The sequence below is a fragment of the Fusarium coffeatum genome (genome assembly GCF_003316985.1).
Source record: "Fusarium coffeatum strain FIESC_28 chromosome Unknown BRIP53273_contig_264, whole genome shotgun sequence".
Taxonomy (NCBI): domain Eukaryota; kingdom Fungi; phylum Ascomycota; class Sordariomycetes; order Hypocreales; family Nectriaceae; genus Fusarium; species Fusarium coffeatum.
The window spans coordinates 24,652-41,482 of record NW_022158056.1 but is presented as its reverse complement, the minus strand read 5'-3'; the positions used below and the strand labels follow the sequence as shown (position 1 = coordinate 41,482).

Below are 16,831 nucleotides of genomic sequence, written 5' to 3'. Positions count from 1 at the left end.
ACCACCACAACGCCTTCACAAGACCAATAAACACGACAACCATCAGCGCAAGCCTTTAATATAAATGTCTATGATACAGCGGAATGCGTACGGAATCAATTGACGGAATCCGCTTCATCCATCCGACGGGCCGTCCTGACGAAGCTGGAAACCCTCCCCGATTATTTCCCCAAGCAGGTTAGCTCAGTCTGCTGGAATAAGCATAACAAACCCCGCGTTATCACCACCCACTCAGACAGTCAGTCCTTCCTTCCCTGCTGGAATGACTTCCCTTTTGAGACGTCGAGTCAATTTCTTCCGCTCCACCGCTGATCTCATAAATACCGCCAAGCTTGACTCTCCCTTCCTCACTTTTTCTTCCTGCATGCACAGGCGTTATGGCGACCGTTACTCAAACACAAACACAAGAGCCGATTGAGCTCACGACGCTGGAAGGATGTCATGTCCGCGGTAAAGATAACGAGGAGCAGCATTCTTTACCACCTGAAGATGTACCTCCGCCATACGCGCAAACACAAGCGCAGAGATGGAACTACCCGAGGGGAAATATGGCCAAGCTTGGGTTTGCTTTCTTATCATTCATCATTGCTGGGATGAATGATGCGGCTGTTGGAGTATGTATTCCTCCTCCGTTCAATTGAATGATGCTAACTTTCACAGGCTTTAATCCCATATGTATGTTGAGCAGATGAGATTGATGGATGGTAGCTGACAACAATAGCTCGAAACATATTACGATCTAAGCTACACAATCATCTCCCTTATTTTCTTGACCCCATTCGCAGGCTACTCCGTCGCAGCTTTCACCAATGCACGCATCCATATGAAGTTCGGACAGCGTGGTGTTGCGATAATGGCTCCCATCTGCCATCTTATCACCTTTGTCGCATTGGCTCTCCACCCGCCGTACCCTGTTCTCGTGGTCTGCAACGTCTTCAGCGGTTTCGGCAACGGTCTTACCGATGCTTGCTTTTGCGCGTGGGTAGGCGCAATGGATAAGGCGAATACGGTACAGGGTTTCTTGCACGCTTCGTATTCGCTTGGTGCTTTGTTTTCGCCACTTATTGCGACGAGTCTGGTTGTTAGTTATGAGTTACCTTGGTACACTTTCTACTATATCATGGTGAGTTTATTCTGTGATGACTTTGGGATCTGACTGATGTTTGAAGATTGGTATCGCGACTCTTGAGTGGGTTGGTCTCACTGTTTCCTTCTGGCGAATGACTGGTGCTGTATATCAGCTCGAGCATAAGAATGAATCGGAAGATACAGGCGCCGGGACGCGAGAAGCGCTGAAGTCAAAGGTTACATGGCTCTGTTCGCTGTTCTTCTTTGCCTACATGGGCGTTGAAGGTATGTTGCCCTCTACAGTGGCCTGGTCTATCGCTAATATTCTATAGTTGGTCTTGGAGGTTGGGTTGTCACATTCATGCTCCGCGTCCGAAAAGCCTCAGCCTACGCTTCTGGTGCATCCGGAACCGGCTTCTGGGCCGGCATGGCTCTTGGTCGTGCCTGTCTCGGTTTCGTAACCGAGCGCTTCGGCGAAAGACTTTGTTTATCCATTTACCTCGTCATCTGCATCGGCCTCCAGCTTCTTTTCTGGCTCGTACCTAAATTCATCGTCTCAGCTGTCGCCGTAGCCTTTCTGGGCTTCTTCTTGGGACCTATGTTTCCTGGAGCAGTCATGGTAACTGCTAAGCTTTTGCCAGCTAAAATCCATGTTTCTGCGATTGGATTCGCTATGGCTATTGGTGGTACTGGCGGAACTGTGTTTCCATTTGCCATTGGTGCCATTGCGAACCACAAGGGTGTCGGAGTGCTGCAGCCAATTATTCTGGCGTTGATCACGGTTGTCGCAGGTGTTTGGTTGAGTTTTCCCAGGATCCAAAAGAAGGATTGAGGGAAAGGAAGACTTTGGAAGTGCCATTGAACAAAAGTGGAGATGTTACGGAGTATAATAGTTAGACACATGAAGTTGAAATGTTGTGGTTGTGACCTGTTTGTAACGCTACTCGTGCGAACCAAACCGTAGTCCAGCTGTGGATGTTAACACAACAAACATAAATGTTCATTTGTCTAACCATCACCACCTCCTTCACATGTTGGATAACCATCCAAGCATAGAAGTAAAAAGAAGCTAAAATCACCAAAACTCATAGACTGTCTTCATGCCATCCATGCTCGAATGTTCAAGCCGCGCAGCAATTGCTATCCACTTACCCCAGACCCAGAGTCTTGAATCGGTCTCGATCGCGATGCATTTCCACCGGCGAGAACTCCGAATTTAGCGCCCCTCATCAGCCGGGGAATTGTTCCGACCAATAGCCATCCTCTAATACCACACTTTTATGGATTCAACGGCCAGAATTGCCCTGATTTACGGGCAAAATTACGCTGTTGAGATACGGCATTCTCTCAACAATGTCCATCGGCCGAGGGTCCGACCTTGATATTAAAACCATGGCTCTTATCGCCTGATTCATATTCATCTCATCGTATCACGGCCAATCTCAACCTCTTCAATCTATCAACTCTCGGACTCTATCTCACTCGTAATTACAGCCAAAATGACCAAACCAATCGTCCTCCAGCTCGGCGACGACATAAAATGGAATCACGATCTTTACAAAACATTCACCAGCAGCTTTGAGATCAAGCGCTCCCACAGCATGTCACGCCCAGAATTCATCCAAGCCCTCAAGTCTAAATCTTTTGGTGACTTTTTCGCCATCTACAGACCATTCTGGAACACAGGTGGTGAGATGGGTAACTGGGATGAAGAGTTGGTTTCTCTTCTACCTGCTTCGTGCAAGATTTATGCTAGTGCTGGTGCTGGGTTTGATTGGGTTGATACTGCTGCTCTTGCAAAGAGAGGAATCACATACTGCAACGCTGCGGCTGCTTGTACAGAGTCTGTCGCAGACGCAGCAATCTGGCTCATCATTTCTGTCTTCCGTCAATTATCCTGGTCGCACATCGCCGCCCGATCAGGATCTTCAGAGCAATTCCTCGATGCCCAGCGCAATCTAGCTCCTGTATCTCGCAACCCCCAGGGCTTCACTCTCGGCATCATCGGTTTTGGCAGAATTGGCCGTCGCATCGCAGAAAAAGCCTACAAGGCGCTTGACATGAAGATCATCTACAACGACATAGCCCGCATGCCCACCTCAATCGAAGAACCTCTGAAGGCAGTCTACCACCCCTCAGCGGACACGCTCCTCGCAGAAGCAGACTGCGTTCTTGTCGCGACACCATTCGCAGGCGAAACCCTTCTTAACAAAGAAGGTCTAGCCAAGATGAAGAAGGGAGCGAAACTTGTCAACATTGCACGAGGAAAGTTGATCAATGAGAAGGATCTTGTTGAGGCACTTAAGAGTGGACAGCTTTCTGGTGCTGGATTGGATGTTTTTGAGCATGAGCCTGTCATTAGCCCTGAGCTGATTGAGATGAAGAACGTCGAGTTATTGTCGCATAATGCGGGTGCCTCATTGGATTCACATGTTGGATTTGAGAAGCTGGGTATGGAAAACATTCTGTCTTACCACAAGACAGGCAAGGCTATTTCGCCTGTCAACGCTCACTTGATCAAGCAGAGCAAGCTATAGGATTTTGATATCAGGAGTTTAATCTAGGTTAATTAATAAAAGTCTCGACCCATGTCCGCCACGATGGCGATATTATCTCGGTTGATTAATTGCTTTTGAGAGATGTTTATTCTATTAAGTGGTGGTAGGATCACACGCACAGGCCAATCCGCGTCGGAAGATCATCCTCCCCCATACAACGCATAAAGACGTGCGTCTAGCGGCTGACGGATGAAACACAGCATAACTCAGACTCGATCCTACCAACGAGAAGGATTATTCCTTTGTCCCTTTATCAAAGATTTCTCCTTACACTTTTGAAACCATTCAAGTCGGTAAATGCATGTCACCAATTATTGGGAATGGCCTCTATTGGGCGTCTAACCGCCATTATGATTTGCAGGACCTATATCAGACTGTATTATTGTTGAAGTCTATTGAAATATTAGAAACACTCTCGGAGCAATAACCGCGGATTCGGACCGTTGACTGGCTAGGATGAGATGAAAGGAGCATAGACAGTTTCTTCATCCCTCCAAAACAGATTTGTTTGAGCTTTCTTGAACCCTTGTTTCAAGTCCGTCCTAGCTCCTCCTCCCACGAACCAATCATGTGGCAAAACATGCATCATCAGCCTCTTCCCTCAAATATATACAAAACGTTTGCAATAATCCCCTGTTTATTTCATGCGATTCCTCCCATGTTTCTATGAGGATGCATCCTTGAAGAACATCTCAATCCTTTGGGTCTTGAAACACTTGATGTAGTTATATAGCTCTGTAGTAAACCGCCATGTTCGAACTTGTTCTGTAAAGCTCTCTTCACTTTCTTTTCATTCATTCATTCATTCATTTCTTATAAGTCATTCTTTGATAGGATGCGTTCATTCCTTTTCTTAGCTGGCCTTCTCGGCACAGCTTTTGCCGCTCCTTTCCAATCCTCCCAGTCCCTCATTCGTCGTCAGGATACTACACCAGAGGGCTTCATTAGAGTAAACCCCGGCAAGATCCAAGTCGGAGACGATAACCTACTCAATGGCACATACGCGAATAACAAAACACAAGTCTTCAACCGCAGAGCGGAACCTGCTTCGCTGCCTCTCAAGTTAGTAAACAACTTCAGTGGCGGGAACGTCCGAGCGTATATTTCAGGGCTGGACTCTGACGGGACAGTCGTTTTCATCGGGCCTGATGGAAATTTAGTCTATCCTAAATCAGGCGGCTCGAAAGAACCCGTCGAGATCAAGGAGAACATCGCCATTCCTCTTCCACCCCAAGGACAAACCTTGGATTTTACGATTCCTATTTCTATGTCCTCTGGACGTGTTTACTTCGCCAACGATGATCTTCACTTCTTTACGGTCGATATCGGAAATGGCGATGGTCTGGTCCAGCCTTCTGTTACGAACCTCCAAGATCCCAGTGCTGGTGTGGACTGGGGTTTTGTAGAACTCACCTTCACAAATGGCGTTCTCTATGCGAACATCAGCTACGTCGACTTTGTTGGTATTCCGCTTGGTATGGGTCTTGCTCTCAAGGATGGAAGCGAGCAGACGTGTCAAGGTCTTGAATCTGGTGCTGTGGCCAAGATCTGCGATGATCTTGTTAAACAGAAAGATGCTGATGGCCGGGCGTGGACCTTTATGTGCATTGCGAATAAGGAGGGTAAACCTGTTCGTGTGCTTTCGCCTGGCAATCAGTATGACCTGGAACCGATCAGCTTCGGGGACTACTGGGATTCTTATGTCAATGATGTCTGGGCGAAGTACACCAACCAGGATCTCATCATCAACACACAGTCTGAAGCGGGCGAGGTCAAATGTCGTGTCAATGGTGAAGAACTTACCTGTGACGGCGACAACCGCGGCTACGCGAAGCCCAACACCAAGGACATATGGGGCTGCAACAGTGGACCTTTCACTGTGCAAGAAGGTGACAATGGCGTCCATGCCGCCGTTGTCCCTCGTCTTTGCGCCGCGTTCGTCAGGTCTACACTTCTCTCAGATGGTGGTGATAACACACCAAAGCTGGGACAAGAGATGTACTACAAGAACGATCCTACGAGCCACTACAGTCGGATTGTGCATTCTTACGAGGTTGATGGAAAGGGTTATGCTTTCCCGTACGATGATGTTAACCCGGACGGGAATGAGAATGCTTCAGGCGTTGTTTCGGGTGAACCTGAGACTTTGACGATTTATGTTGGCGGACCTTCTGCTTAGGTGTTGAAGGAGACTTTCTTGTACTTTACCACATTTGAAGAGATTTTTGTTAGTGGTGAACAAACATATTCAATTACACGCTATGGTATTTACAATCTCATCCATCGTGCACTTCTATTCTACAATCTCGCGGCAGCATTGCCGCCAGAACAACAGCTCTTTCCGCCAAAAGCCAACTGACTAACCTTATCATGCTGATCAAGCGCACCCTTCTTCTCAGCAACCTGCGTAGGAGTAATAGAGTAGCTAGGTGGCACATCCATACAAGGGTTGTTGATGAAGAAGTTTCTAGGTCTCAAGAGAAGAGTCATGGGCTCGACAGGCATGATAGGGAAGTCCTCGGGTGCAGGGATGTGTGTAACACCGAATGTGTGCCACATCACAATATCTGTGTTCTCGGTGCTGGATGTTCCGTCGGCGATCCACTCGGGAAGACCTTGGGAGGGTTCGCCGGATGTCTGCGGGACGTGACGACCTGCGGCCCAGAGTTCATCGTCGCGGTCTGTGATATGTTAGTAAAAGTCTGACTGATGATGACTGGTGGTGAACTTACAAGGAGTGACGTGAACAGCATGTCTAGCAAAACCAGCACGCTTCCACACAAGTGATCCCTCCTTAGGCAACAAGCCAGGAACCTCTCGGCTGACAAGCTTATAAGAAGCTGGCTTCTTGGAATAAGGATGTAGCTTATTCTCATTAACCATCTCCCAAGTTCGACTTGTAGCTCCATTGTAATCAGTCTTGGCCTGTCCACTGGTCTTGAGCTTCGTCTTCTTGGCATAGAACGCATTGCCGTATTTGTTCTGCGGACTTCCAACCGGCGCCTCACTAGCCACGGTATCGACCATATTGACCGTGTTGTTCACACCGTCGATCATGGGGTTAACACGAAGGCAGAATAGATGCTGGTGGTTGTGCGCATTGACCTGGGGATAAACTTCAGTTCCCCAAGGACCGGCATCTTCACCCTCATTGAGGGCATATGTGTTGAGGATACCAGTGAGCTTGATCTCGGGTTGGATGGTACCATCTTGGTGGAAGACCCATTGGCAGGCGTATTCGTAGTTTGCTGCTGTGAAGATCTGTTGGACGATGAGCTTGCGGGCTCGTGTGACGGTGACCGAGTCATCGCGGAAGTCGGTGTGCTTGAATAGGATGCCGTTATCCTCCTCGTGGATGCAGATTGCGTTCTTGATGGTTCGAATGGAGCCGTCGCGTTGGGCGAAGTCGGCGTCAAGATAGTGGATTACACCCTTGCAGTCGCAGCCAAGAGCGAGGGAGTTGGCCATGTATCCTGCACCATATTCACCGAGATCGAAAGCGTGCTTGCGCTGGTGAGGATGCTCAGGTGCGCCATAAGGAACGACCATTTCAGACAGGGAAAGACGGTAGAAGATTGGTCTCTCGATGCCCTTATCTGTGAAAGTGATGTGGTTCAGGACAATACCCTCCTTGTAGTTGAAGCCAATATGGAACTTGAAGTTCTGCCATGACAGGACACGACCGTTCATGGTGAATGAAACGCCCTCGGGCTGAGTGATGTTGATAGGCTTGATATCCTTGCGATAACCACCATTCTCGTTGATGTAGCGAGGAATGTAGTCAATAGCCTTCTGCTTGCTCAATGGGCGACGGACGCTGGGAATATCGATGTGAATGATTTCTTTCTTGGCACCGTCGTAGATAGGGCAGAAGTCAAGAGGGTATTGGTACTGGAAGCAATCCGGGTCAGGGCGGTAGTACATGAGCGCCTGCTGAAGACGAATGTTGCTACCGAAACGCTCATCGTAACCAATGGTCCAAGGATCACAGTAGACTTTGTGCATATCCTCTTTAGGGATACCAGAGAGTTCGCACTGTTCGATGACCTTGGGATCCTTGCGCATGATGGCCTCGACCAGAATAAGTTCCTCAGGTGTGATCTAGCACTTATTAGCGAAGCGAATCAAGTATATCAAGAGTATAACTCACAATCGGTTGAAGACCATCCAGCTTCTCCCACTTCTGCACCTTTTTTGTTCTCAGATCGACAAGACCATCATAGACAGCGCCATCGGGAAGAATGACAGTGACATCCGCGATTCTAGCAGGTTTGTTTCCATCAGATGGGTGCTCAAGCCACTTGAGCATATCCGCCTTGCGCGGCTCGTGGAGAGTGACTGCATTGAAGAGGAGTTGTCCAGACTGATACTTGCGAATGACATCTACCGCCGCGGCGATCTCGTCGCCTGTGAGAGGATCAAAGGGGTGGTGTTGTGAGATGCCCATGATTGCTGTTACTGTGAGAAGTCTTGACTATAGAAGAAGAGAGAGAGACAGAGGAAGGGCATGATTTATATATAGTCCTAGGAGGGTAGGACAACATGCCTCGTCTTGGAAATAAACATTGTCGATACCGACTCTTTTTTCCGTATCGGGTTTGAATCTCTTGTGTCTGCGGGGAGATACTTGTCTACCTGTCTACTATCGCGAGCCTCAACGGAAAGATAAACCGGAATAGGGATAGTGAGTGTTGATAAGATAGAGTGGCGGATTTCCCCGCTTTCGAGAGACGGGTCTCGTGATCCATCTTGAGTGGAAGACTTGATTTTCGACTAAAAGGGTAATTTTAACCTGGCTATGATAACTGTATGATGATGATAAGATAGCAAGGGCAATTACTGTATCTGATAAGATTCAATGGATTATGACAAATCTCGTAATCAATACCATTTGAATGCTCAATTGACACATGAATTGCTGTGATGAGTTTGATCATTTTACTGTTCTAGACCACTGACATGTCCATCATGATGTGCCACCAGTCAATTGAGCTTCTTCTCTCTCGGAACCCATTCCGATGTTACGATGTCTTTTTGCAACCCTCATTAGTAAACAAACTTTACCCGATCCAGATCCTCCAGCAATGCCTCATCGCTCACAAAGTTTGGGCGAGAGAGTTATCATGTTCATAAAAAACCTGGTAGTTTTATTAGTAGAAGCTCGCAACCAATTCTGCATGAGTTCGAGGCGCTGTGTAACTTGAATCTGTGGCTGGGCCGTCTACACGTTGATTGGGCGCCGCTTTATCAACTACTTCCTCCAAAGCAATATTGCTATTGCCAGAAGTATTTCTCTGAATTAATTGATAATCGAGCGCTCTTGTCAATGTTTCATTAACAAGATTGGCGGGCTTTGCGACAAAGCAACACTAGTGTCACCAGTTGAAACCCAACCCTACAGTGGCGCTCTGGGTACTGAGGGGGTTCCAGTACAACACCGGGAATAACCCCCAGAAAATCTCATTGCATTTTCACCAGATCTCTCTACCATTTTGGATCATCTGCTTTGAACCTGCTTTTATCTCAATCCCATATCCCAAGCATCCGGTGATATTTCCGACGTTCACCGGCGCTACTTTCTCACAGACAAGGGCATCCTTCCCCAAATTGGAAGCTGCTGCTACACTGAAGTCGATAACAGCGGGCTTTACAGGGAATTGACTTCACCCCGCGTTCGCTAACATGACCGACCTTCGCCGTAGCATATCCGGGGAACCGCTATCATGGGTACAGAAAGAAAGCTTCAACGATTAGGTTATAACTGCAAAGATGTAGTATACGCATTTCTAACCCGATTGAATAATTCTGTCTGCCCCATTTGTCAGTTCGACCCTTTACTATCCTGGGGTTAAATCCACCTGAGCTCCTACCTTATGATAGCTTCGCGGGGTAACGATGGACACTTCAGTGGGGTGATCTGAGTTCAGGGTCGTGACGTTATAGCCGTAGAGAACTATATATTCTCCAGCCATTGGCGTCTCGTGAGGTCGGGTTAGTACAGGTAGCTTACTCGCCATCTAAAGGCCAAGAGTAGTCATCATGAGGTTCTTCGGCGGGGCTTTACCAGCCCTTGCTCTCTGCTGCACATCCGTGTTAGCTACACTTCCATCATCTTACGATGTTGTCTGGAACAAGCCTGGAGTTAACGGCTCGGCTGATTCTATGCCTCTCGGTGGTGGCGACATCGGTCTGAACACATGGTATGAGAATGGTGAGCTTTATCCAGATGGTCCATTCGTAACCCATTACTAACACTTCGACCACAGGCACAATTCTCATGTACGTCGCCAAGAGCGGTACTTTCGACGAGAACAACGCTCTTCTTAAGCTCGGTCGCGTCAGACTGTCATTTGACCCTAACCCCTTCGAAGATTCTTTCGAACAGAGACTTATCCTCAACGATGGTTACGTCAAGTACACTGGCAGAGACAATGCCACTGCAAAGATTTGGGTCGATGTCTTCAACCCTGTAGTGCACATCGAAGTTGACAGTGCCGAGGAAATTGCCGTTGGCGTCGCTTACGAGAACTGGAGGTTTAAGGACCTATCTATGGTCAGCGAAGAGCGCAATCAGGGTTCCTGGGGTATCTATACCTCAAAGGTCGCTAACGGCACCACTCACGCTGATAAGATCGATTTCCATGAGAATGGCGTCCTGATGAGCCACCGAAATGAGAAGCTTGATCTGTGGGACTTCCAGATCAAGCAACAGAAGTTGGAGAAATATGCTGACGAGATGTACAATCCCATGCGCGGGAACGAATTTGGTATCTTTGTTCACTCTGAACAACTCAAGCCTGGAGATATCACAGATGGTCATTACATCAACACAACTTACAAAGCCTGGAATCTCGAAGCTAAGGCGCCCAGAAAGTCGTTCAAGATCGCACTGTCTATGTACCAAGCTCAGACCAAGAGTCATGATGAGTGGTACAACGGCCTCAAGAATGTCATCAAGTCAGCCGTCAAAAATACCCAGGAAGCAACTCTTACCTGGTGGCACGAGTATTGGGCCCGCTCTTACATCATCATAAACGAAGACAAGGGCGAAAAGGACGCAGGTTTTCAAGTGGGCAAAAACTATCAACTGTGGCGCTTCCTCATGGGCTGTAACGCCAAATCTTCCTGGCCAACTAAATTCAACGGTGGTCTCTGGACTTTTGACCCCGTCTTTGTTAACCCATACCGACCATACACACCAGACCATCGACGCTGGGGCGGCGGTACATTCACCGCTCAAAACCAACGTTTGTTGTACTGGCCGCTGCTAAGGTCGGGAGACTTTGATGTCATGACACAGCAATTTGACTTTTATAAGCGCATCACTCCGAACGCTGTTTTGAGAGGGCAAGTCTATCAGGAGCTTGATGCTGCGTTCTTTTTGGAGCAGATCGACAACACCGGTTTGTCGAATGTGTTTGAGTATGATGCTCAGTGGTATGACGATGATGCGAATACGCCACGACCGGATTTCTTTCCCGATGGTGAATTGTGGAACGTTTGGTTGAATCATATGCAGGATACTGCCAAGTAAGTGATCTTTTGGCGTTTGTGGAACGTGACTAATCGTTGTAGTGAATTTGCCGACATGATCCTCCAGGCAAACATCTATTCAGGCTACGACGTCAAGCCATATCTTGAATTTATAGAGTACCAGCTCGCCTGGTTTGACAAGTACTATACCAGAGAAATGCTCAAGCGCAACCCCTGGCCATTGACTGGCATGGCTGGTAATGAATCTCTAGTCATCTATCCTGGCTCAGCAGCGGAAACTTACAAAGAGGCGTACAACCCTGTCTCCACCCTCGCTGGTCTTCGCCAAGTTATCAAGGATCTCCTCATCGTGGATGAATTTGCCCTTCAAAACAAAACTTACTACCAGAAATACCTCGATAAGATCCCCGCCAACACATTCCGTGAACAAAATGGCCACACCTGCATCGCCCCGGCCGAAGCCTACACCCGCGTTCAAAACAGCGAAGTCCCCCAACTCTACCTTGTTTTTCCCTGGACCGAATACGGTCTCGGTCTACCCAATCTTACCATCGCCAAAAACACTTATCTATACGACACCGAAACGGTCATCTATCATGGCAACAACGGGTGGAAGCAAGATGTCATCTGGCTCGCGCGTATGGGTTTCACAGCCAACGCAACAGCCATGACCGAAGAGCGGTACGCGCCTAGCAAGGTGTGCAAGTTCCCAATCTTCAAGGGTCCCAACTTTGACTGGACGCCCGATCTGAATCATTACGGGGCTGCGGCTATTGGCTTGCAGGAACAGCTTGTGCAGACCTTTGTGGACGATGATATCAGGTTGCTTGCTGCCTGGCCGGAGAGCTGGGATGTTAGATTCAAGGTGTGGGCACCGAAGAATACTACCGTTGAGGGAATGGTGAAGGGGGGTAAGGTAGAGGAGCTTGTGATTCTGCCTAAATCTCGTAAGGGAGATGTGATTGTTGGACAAGGGTAGAGATAACGGCTAGCAATAGTACAATGTGAAGGGACGCCGTTCTTTGAAGTAACTTTAAACTACAAAGGAAGAATTGAAGGTCAGTCTTTTCAATGCTTACCGCTTGATTAAGTGAAGCCATGCCTCATTTTTGCACCTCACCGTATTTCTGCCTGCCTGTTGTTGCAGAGCGAGTTCTTGGACTATGCCCATGGACAAAGGGGTATTGCTGTCATATCGCAGGGTTAAGGGTTTCAAGTCAATCACAGTGAAGAAATATGTCTCTATGAACAAAGAAAAGGAATTATTGAATCCCTGCTAGGATGAGCTTCACTTTGAATATGACCTGTCACAGAAGGCTGCAATTTTCTTTGAGTCTTATATCAACGCATTCAACGCCACAGGTGTTGTGGCTCTATTCCATTGATAGGGCCCCTGCAAAGCCATTCATATAGCTCTCCCATGGATCTTTATGGTCAAGAATTGAATAAAGGTCTTCATACTCTTGTTATTTACGAGATTAACTTGCTCATACTCCTACCCTCAACCCTGGTTCAACTCGCATTATTAACTCATTTCTCCTTTGGTAATTAACCTACCTATCCAGCTTTCGTCCATTAACCTATCAAGCTTTGATCATTGGTCCATTCGTACTTCCATCATGAACTTCTCTCCGCTTCAACACTTGGGACATTCCCATCTTTACCATCATCCCATTCCTACTAGCCCATCTTTTACCCATATTGCCGCAGTCGAGACAAAAGGATATACTCTTATCTGTACGCTGATCTGGAACAGTATGGACTTCACAATGTCGGAGTCTCCCAATTCCCCTGATGAAAATGAATCACTCATCCAGCTTTATCAATCTTGCCAACTTCTTGCACAGGGTGCAGGATGTCTTCCTCGAGACCATTGCCTGAAGCCGAAATTTGAAGAGTTGATGGGCGACCTCGAGGCAGAGATCCTTAAGATGAAGAAAGGTTCAGCGGGATCTAGACAGACTCTGACTGGCTCTACGTCTATCGATACTACTACTTCTATTCCGAAGGACTCTTCATCTCCATCACCAAATATCGCGCGACCAAAGCCGGAAAGAAGACCAACACCCGAATTCTTCCCCAAATTTAGAAACGGCCCACCACTCACAGGATTCACGCCCCAAAAAGACTTCGAGATGCAGAATCCTGGTGGCAGGAATCCGAGTCATCCTTGCAGTCTTCACGGTCTTCCTAGCCGTATCGAAAAAAGGCGCAAGCCAGTGCTGACCCCGGGCCAAAAAGCTTGGAAGAGAATTCTAAAAAGAATGAAGTGATATGTTCTTGCCATGGTGCCCTACGAGACAGGCTTAGGAAAAGCCACATCTGAGCGGACGGGGCAGGAAACGAAATGGACCGCATGAAAGGCCTTTACATAACGATATGGGAACCCGGAATTAGATGAATGCTGGGATGGGATGATAGGAAACTCGCGTACTGGGTGCCATTTCACATAGACTTGTTTCTACTGTGACTTGAATGAATTATTTCACTTTTCCCTTGATTGAACGTAGCTGTGTTGACCTGCTCGTGTTGTGCTTAACTGCGCTGGTAATATAGGTCATCTTCTTAAAGCTGCTAACGAAAAACGGAATACTGTTATCTCCTTGAGGTCCTGGCTGTAGACTACCTGTACCTCCATTTGCAAAAGTATTCGAGGTTATTTATATCTCAAGACTATCACTTGTTATTGAAGTAAGTATGCAAGTAACAGACAGCTGGGGCCTTGTTTGCCTATGAAGCTTATCCTACCTATGGTGATTGTGTTGCCAAATTAAAGTAAGATCTCAACATTCAACCTTGAAATTCAGTTTCAGACAGGTTACCACGGGCTCCTGTAGTGATAGGAGTAGTGATTTATGAATACCTACCCGCTAGATACAAATATAAGCTTCCTCTTGAACTTCTTCGTCCCAAGATATCCTCCCTTCTAACCCTCTAGCCGTCCGTAACATCGAGGTTGTTGTCCGCATCAGCGGGGCAATTCTCGTCATCATCAGTGTTAAACTCAACAACACAAGCACTGTCCTGGGCAATAGCAATGCCGATGAAGGTGGTGTCGGTCTTTCCTTCACCCGTTCCAAGACTGTTGCCGTCCTTGTCCTTGACCTCGCAGAAGCCGGGGGCGCCGCTGAATTCGGACTTGCACTTGAACTTGCGGACTGACTTCCAGCATGGGTCGTTTCCAAGAGTGAACTCTCGGCCGTCGTCGACGTTGTAGCAGGGAGCGTGGTCACCAGGGTAGCCCTGGCTGTAGATGGCAGTGCCGTCGTCTTTGAGAATGGTGAAGCCGTGGCTGTGGCCGCTTTGGCTACCGCCACTTGGGCCAGAGATGGTTGAAAAGTCACCCGAGGACCAGACAGCGCGGAGATGCTCGGCCACTGCCGTGGTGGAGAGAGAGGCCGCGACAAGGCCGAAGAGCATGTTGCGAGGAGAAGGCATCTTGGAAGTGGTGTTAATGGATATCCGATATAGAGTTGTAGATTGAGTGTCTGTGGTGGATTTGGTTATTTGTAAGGTGAAGGTTGCTGATGATGATTATTTTCTGACGGTATTGCTCGGGGCTTTTATACTTCCCTTGGTACAATATCAACTTCTCTCCGATCAACAATGCTTCCTAGCCTCGACCTTTGGTATCACGATTATGATGTCACCGTGGTAGTAGTCAATGCTTCAACTGAATCCTTCACAAACGAACACTAGGTTCTAACCACTTGCCACGCGGCCTTCAAAAACCTTAGCCCACTAAAACTCCAAGTATGTAACTTATATGCTATCCTACAAACCCTGCTTTTTTATACAGCAATTTTGAAGCTCCCAAGATAGATATCAAGGAGACAAAATCGCTATAAGTTAGATTAAACCATTTCATTTCTATCTACACAGAAAGATCTAATATTTCTATAATAATATAACTTTAGTTATTACCTTGAAGCAGGAGCCTCCATAGTGTGGTATGTTTTTACGACCGCGTGCCTGCCCACCTGCTCCCAGGAGCTTGACGCACAGCTGATCTCTGGCGGCCCGCCCATCGCCTTGCATCTGCCAAGGTCGATAGGGCCGTCTGTAGAAGGATTCCAAGATTACCTGTGTAACGTCGTTTTTAAAGCGGAGTAGTAGTGTGAGACTGTAAAATACCCCGGGTTTGTTGCGTGGAATTGAGATGTTTATCAAAACGAATGGACGACTTGTTATTGGTTCACAAGTTCAGTCTGGGGGACACCAGTACGATAGTCTCTGTATCCTGACTCAAGGACGGCAGACCTCCTTCTGAAAATGGTATAGTTTTAGCGAAAGGATTTTAGTGCTTATTACCATCGACATCCAGAGGCTCTTAACTATCTATTTCATCCAATCATAGTCAAACCTAAGCGAAAACAAGTATTATTGTAAACGATATAATTCTGATATTGTTAAGTTCTCTAGATGACAGAATGCAGTGTGAACGTTATAAAGGAAATATTGCTAATAAATCAAGATGAAACCCACAATTGCTGTAATTATTATGCCTTTACCCAGTTTTAGATGCATGTTAACAAGATTACAGCGCGTTATGACACCGACAAACGTGATACCACGAGCAATTGATCGGCGCAAATTAGTGAACCATGTTTGCATGACGTCTCGAATCCTTTTGGAGAATTAGCTCATATTGACCGCGGCAGTTCAAAAATGACAAGGATACAATGTGGAGAATATTAAACCGCTCGTCAAACAACTTGGGGTTAAGGGGACATTTGGAGGGAGGCTATGCCATATAGAACTCAGGGGAAGGTTTGATAGTTCGTCATCCAACCGTCTGCCTATGCTCTTGATTCTCAAGCTTGAAGTTTTTACAAACAGGGACTTAGGTCTTTAAAGCAGATCGAGATCAGACAAGAGAACTATGAATTCCACGTTTGATAGTAGAAAGCACGCCAAGAGAAGTAGCTCCATGGTACGTAAAAGTAATATATACTCTAATATTTAGACTTAGTCCTTTGTTCGGGAACTACCTTGACCGCAACTCCTGTACGAGGGAAGCCCCTAGAATCGTCAAAGCCCTCCTCGATCAAATAGCATCGGGTCTCGTTGGCGTCATACTGTGCAATGGTGCAGGTTTCAGCCATGCTGCATTCTTTGATACACGCTGCAAATCTAGTGTGTTCGATCCGAGCCAAGTCGTCGAACGCCTCCCAGTACCTAGTACAATCGAGCCTGAACTCAACACCATTGGCCACTGTGTAAGGGCTGCTTGTCTAGCCGCAGGTAAGCGTAGGGGCTTCCGGCATCGTAGCAGTAGAGGTAGTGGTAGTGGTAGCGGAGGTCGTGGGCTCCATATCCGTCGTAGCCGTAGTGGAGGCCGCATCGAGGCTTGTTATGGTCTGGGCTATAGTTGTTGAGTCGGCAGTGGCACTTGAATGGTCGCTCATCTCGGGTGAAAGTGTAGGGGCAGAGATGGTCTCAAAGGAACTCCAAAAGGAGCTAGCCGCATTGGGGGCAGACTCGTTTTCGATAGACGTTGGTGTACTTATCTCAAGGCTGAATGACAGAAGAGTGGTCGATGCGTTTGGATGACATGGGCCAGCTTGCACGCCGACAAAGGCAAGCCAAGCATACGCGAGAAGGTTGACAGGAGCCATGATGAAGTAATACACGAGACGGGACGCTGCCTTGGCGTTTTGTGGTCGAGACAGCATCCAAAGCCGACACCCTAGACCCTCGCTGTAGGACTC

General features: G+C 47.5%; 7 protein-coding genes across 7 annotated transcripts; 4 read left to right on the top strand and 3 right to left on the bottom strand.

Moving 5' to 3' along the window:
- Positions 1 to 377: 377 nt before the first annotated feature.
- FIESC28_09754 (uncharacterized protein) lies at positions 378 to 1,900 on the top strand (the record flags this gene model as incomplete). Its single annotated transcript, XM_031163890.1, has 5 exons — positions 378 to 614; positions 661 to 675; positions 722 to 1,123; positions 1,170 to 1,353; positions 1,401 to 1,900. The coding sequence occupies 5 exons, from the start codon at positions 378 to 380 to the stop codon at positions 1,898 to 1,900; spliced, it is 1,338 nt and encodes a 445-aa protein (XP_031012050.1).
- Positions 1,901 to 2,567: 667 nt separating this feature from the next.
- On the top strand, positions 2,568 to 3,605 carry FIESC28_09753 (uncharacterized protein; the record flags this gene model as incomplete). The annotated part of the gene is made up of 1 exon (XM_031163889.1): positions 2,568 to 3,605. One exon carries the CDS (start codon positions 2,568 to 2,570, stop codon positions 3,603 to 3,605), a length of 1,038 nt encoding a protein of 345 aa, XP_031012049.1.
- An 856-nt stretch (positions 3,606 to 4,461) lies between these two features.
- FIESC28_09752 (uncharacterized protein) lies at positions 4,462 to 5,805 on the top strand (the record flags this gene model as incomplete). The annotated part of the gene is made up of 1 exon (XM_031163888.1): positions 4,462 to 5,805. The coding sequence occupies one exon, from the start codon at positions 4,462 to 4,464 to the stop codon at positions 5,803 to 5,805; it is 1,344 nt and encodes a 447-aa protein (XP_031012048.1).
- A 119-nt stretch (positions 5,806 to 5,924) lies between these two features.
- FIESC28_09751 (uncharacterized protein) lies at positions 5,925 to 8,073 on the bottom strand (the record flags this gene model as incomplete). The annotated part of the gene is made up of 3 exons (XM_031163887.1): positions 5,925 to 6,307; positions 6,359 to 7,727; positions 7,777 to 8,073. 3 exons carry the CDS (start codon positions 8,071 to 8,073, stop codon positions 5,925 to 5,927), a joined length of 2,049 nt encoding a protein of 682 aa, XP_031012047.1.
- A 1,592-nt stretch (positions 8,074 to 9,665) lies between these two features.
- FIESC28_09750 (uncharacterized protein) lies at positions 9,666 to 12,099 on the top strand (the record flags this gene model as incomplete). The annotated part of the gene is made up of 3 exons (XM_031163886.1): positions 9,666 to 9,837; positions 9,893 to 11,156; positions 11,202 to 12,099. 3 exons carry the CDS (start codon positions 9,666 to 9,668, stop codon positions 12,097 to 12,099), a joined length of 2,334 nt encoding a protein of 777 aa, XP_031012046.1.
- Positions 12,100 to 14,054: 1,955 nt separating this feature from the next.
- FIESC28_09749 (uncharacterized protein) lies at positions 14,055 to 14,558 on the bottom strand (the record flags this gene model as incomplete). Its single annotated transcript, XM_031163885.1, has 1 exon — positions 14,055 to 14,558. One exon carries the CDS (start codon positions 14,556 to 14,558, stop codon positions 14,055 to 14,057), a length of 504 nt encoding a protein of 167 aa, XP_031012045.1.
- Positions 14,559 to 16,354: 1,796 nt separating this feature from the next.
- On the bottom strand, positions 16,355 to 16,738 carry FIESC28_09748 (uncharacterized protein; the record flags this gene model as incomplete). Its single annotated transcript, XM_031163884.1, has 1 exon — positions 16,355 to 16,738. One exon carries the CDS (start codon positions 16,736 to 16,738, stop codon positions 16,355 to 16,357), a length of 384 nt encoding a protein of 127 aa, XP_031012044.1.
- Positions 16,739 to 16,831: the final 93 nt, after the last annotated feature.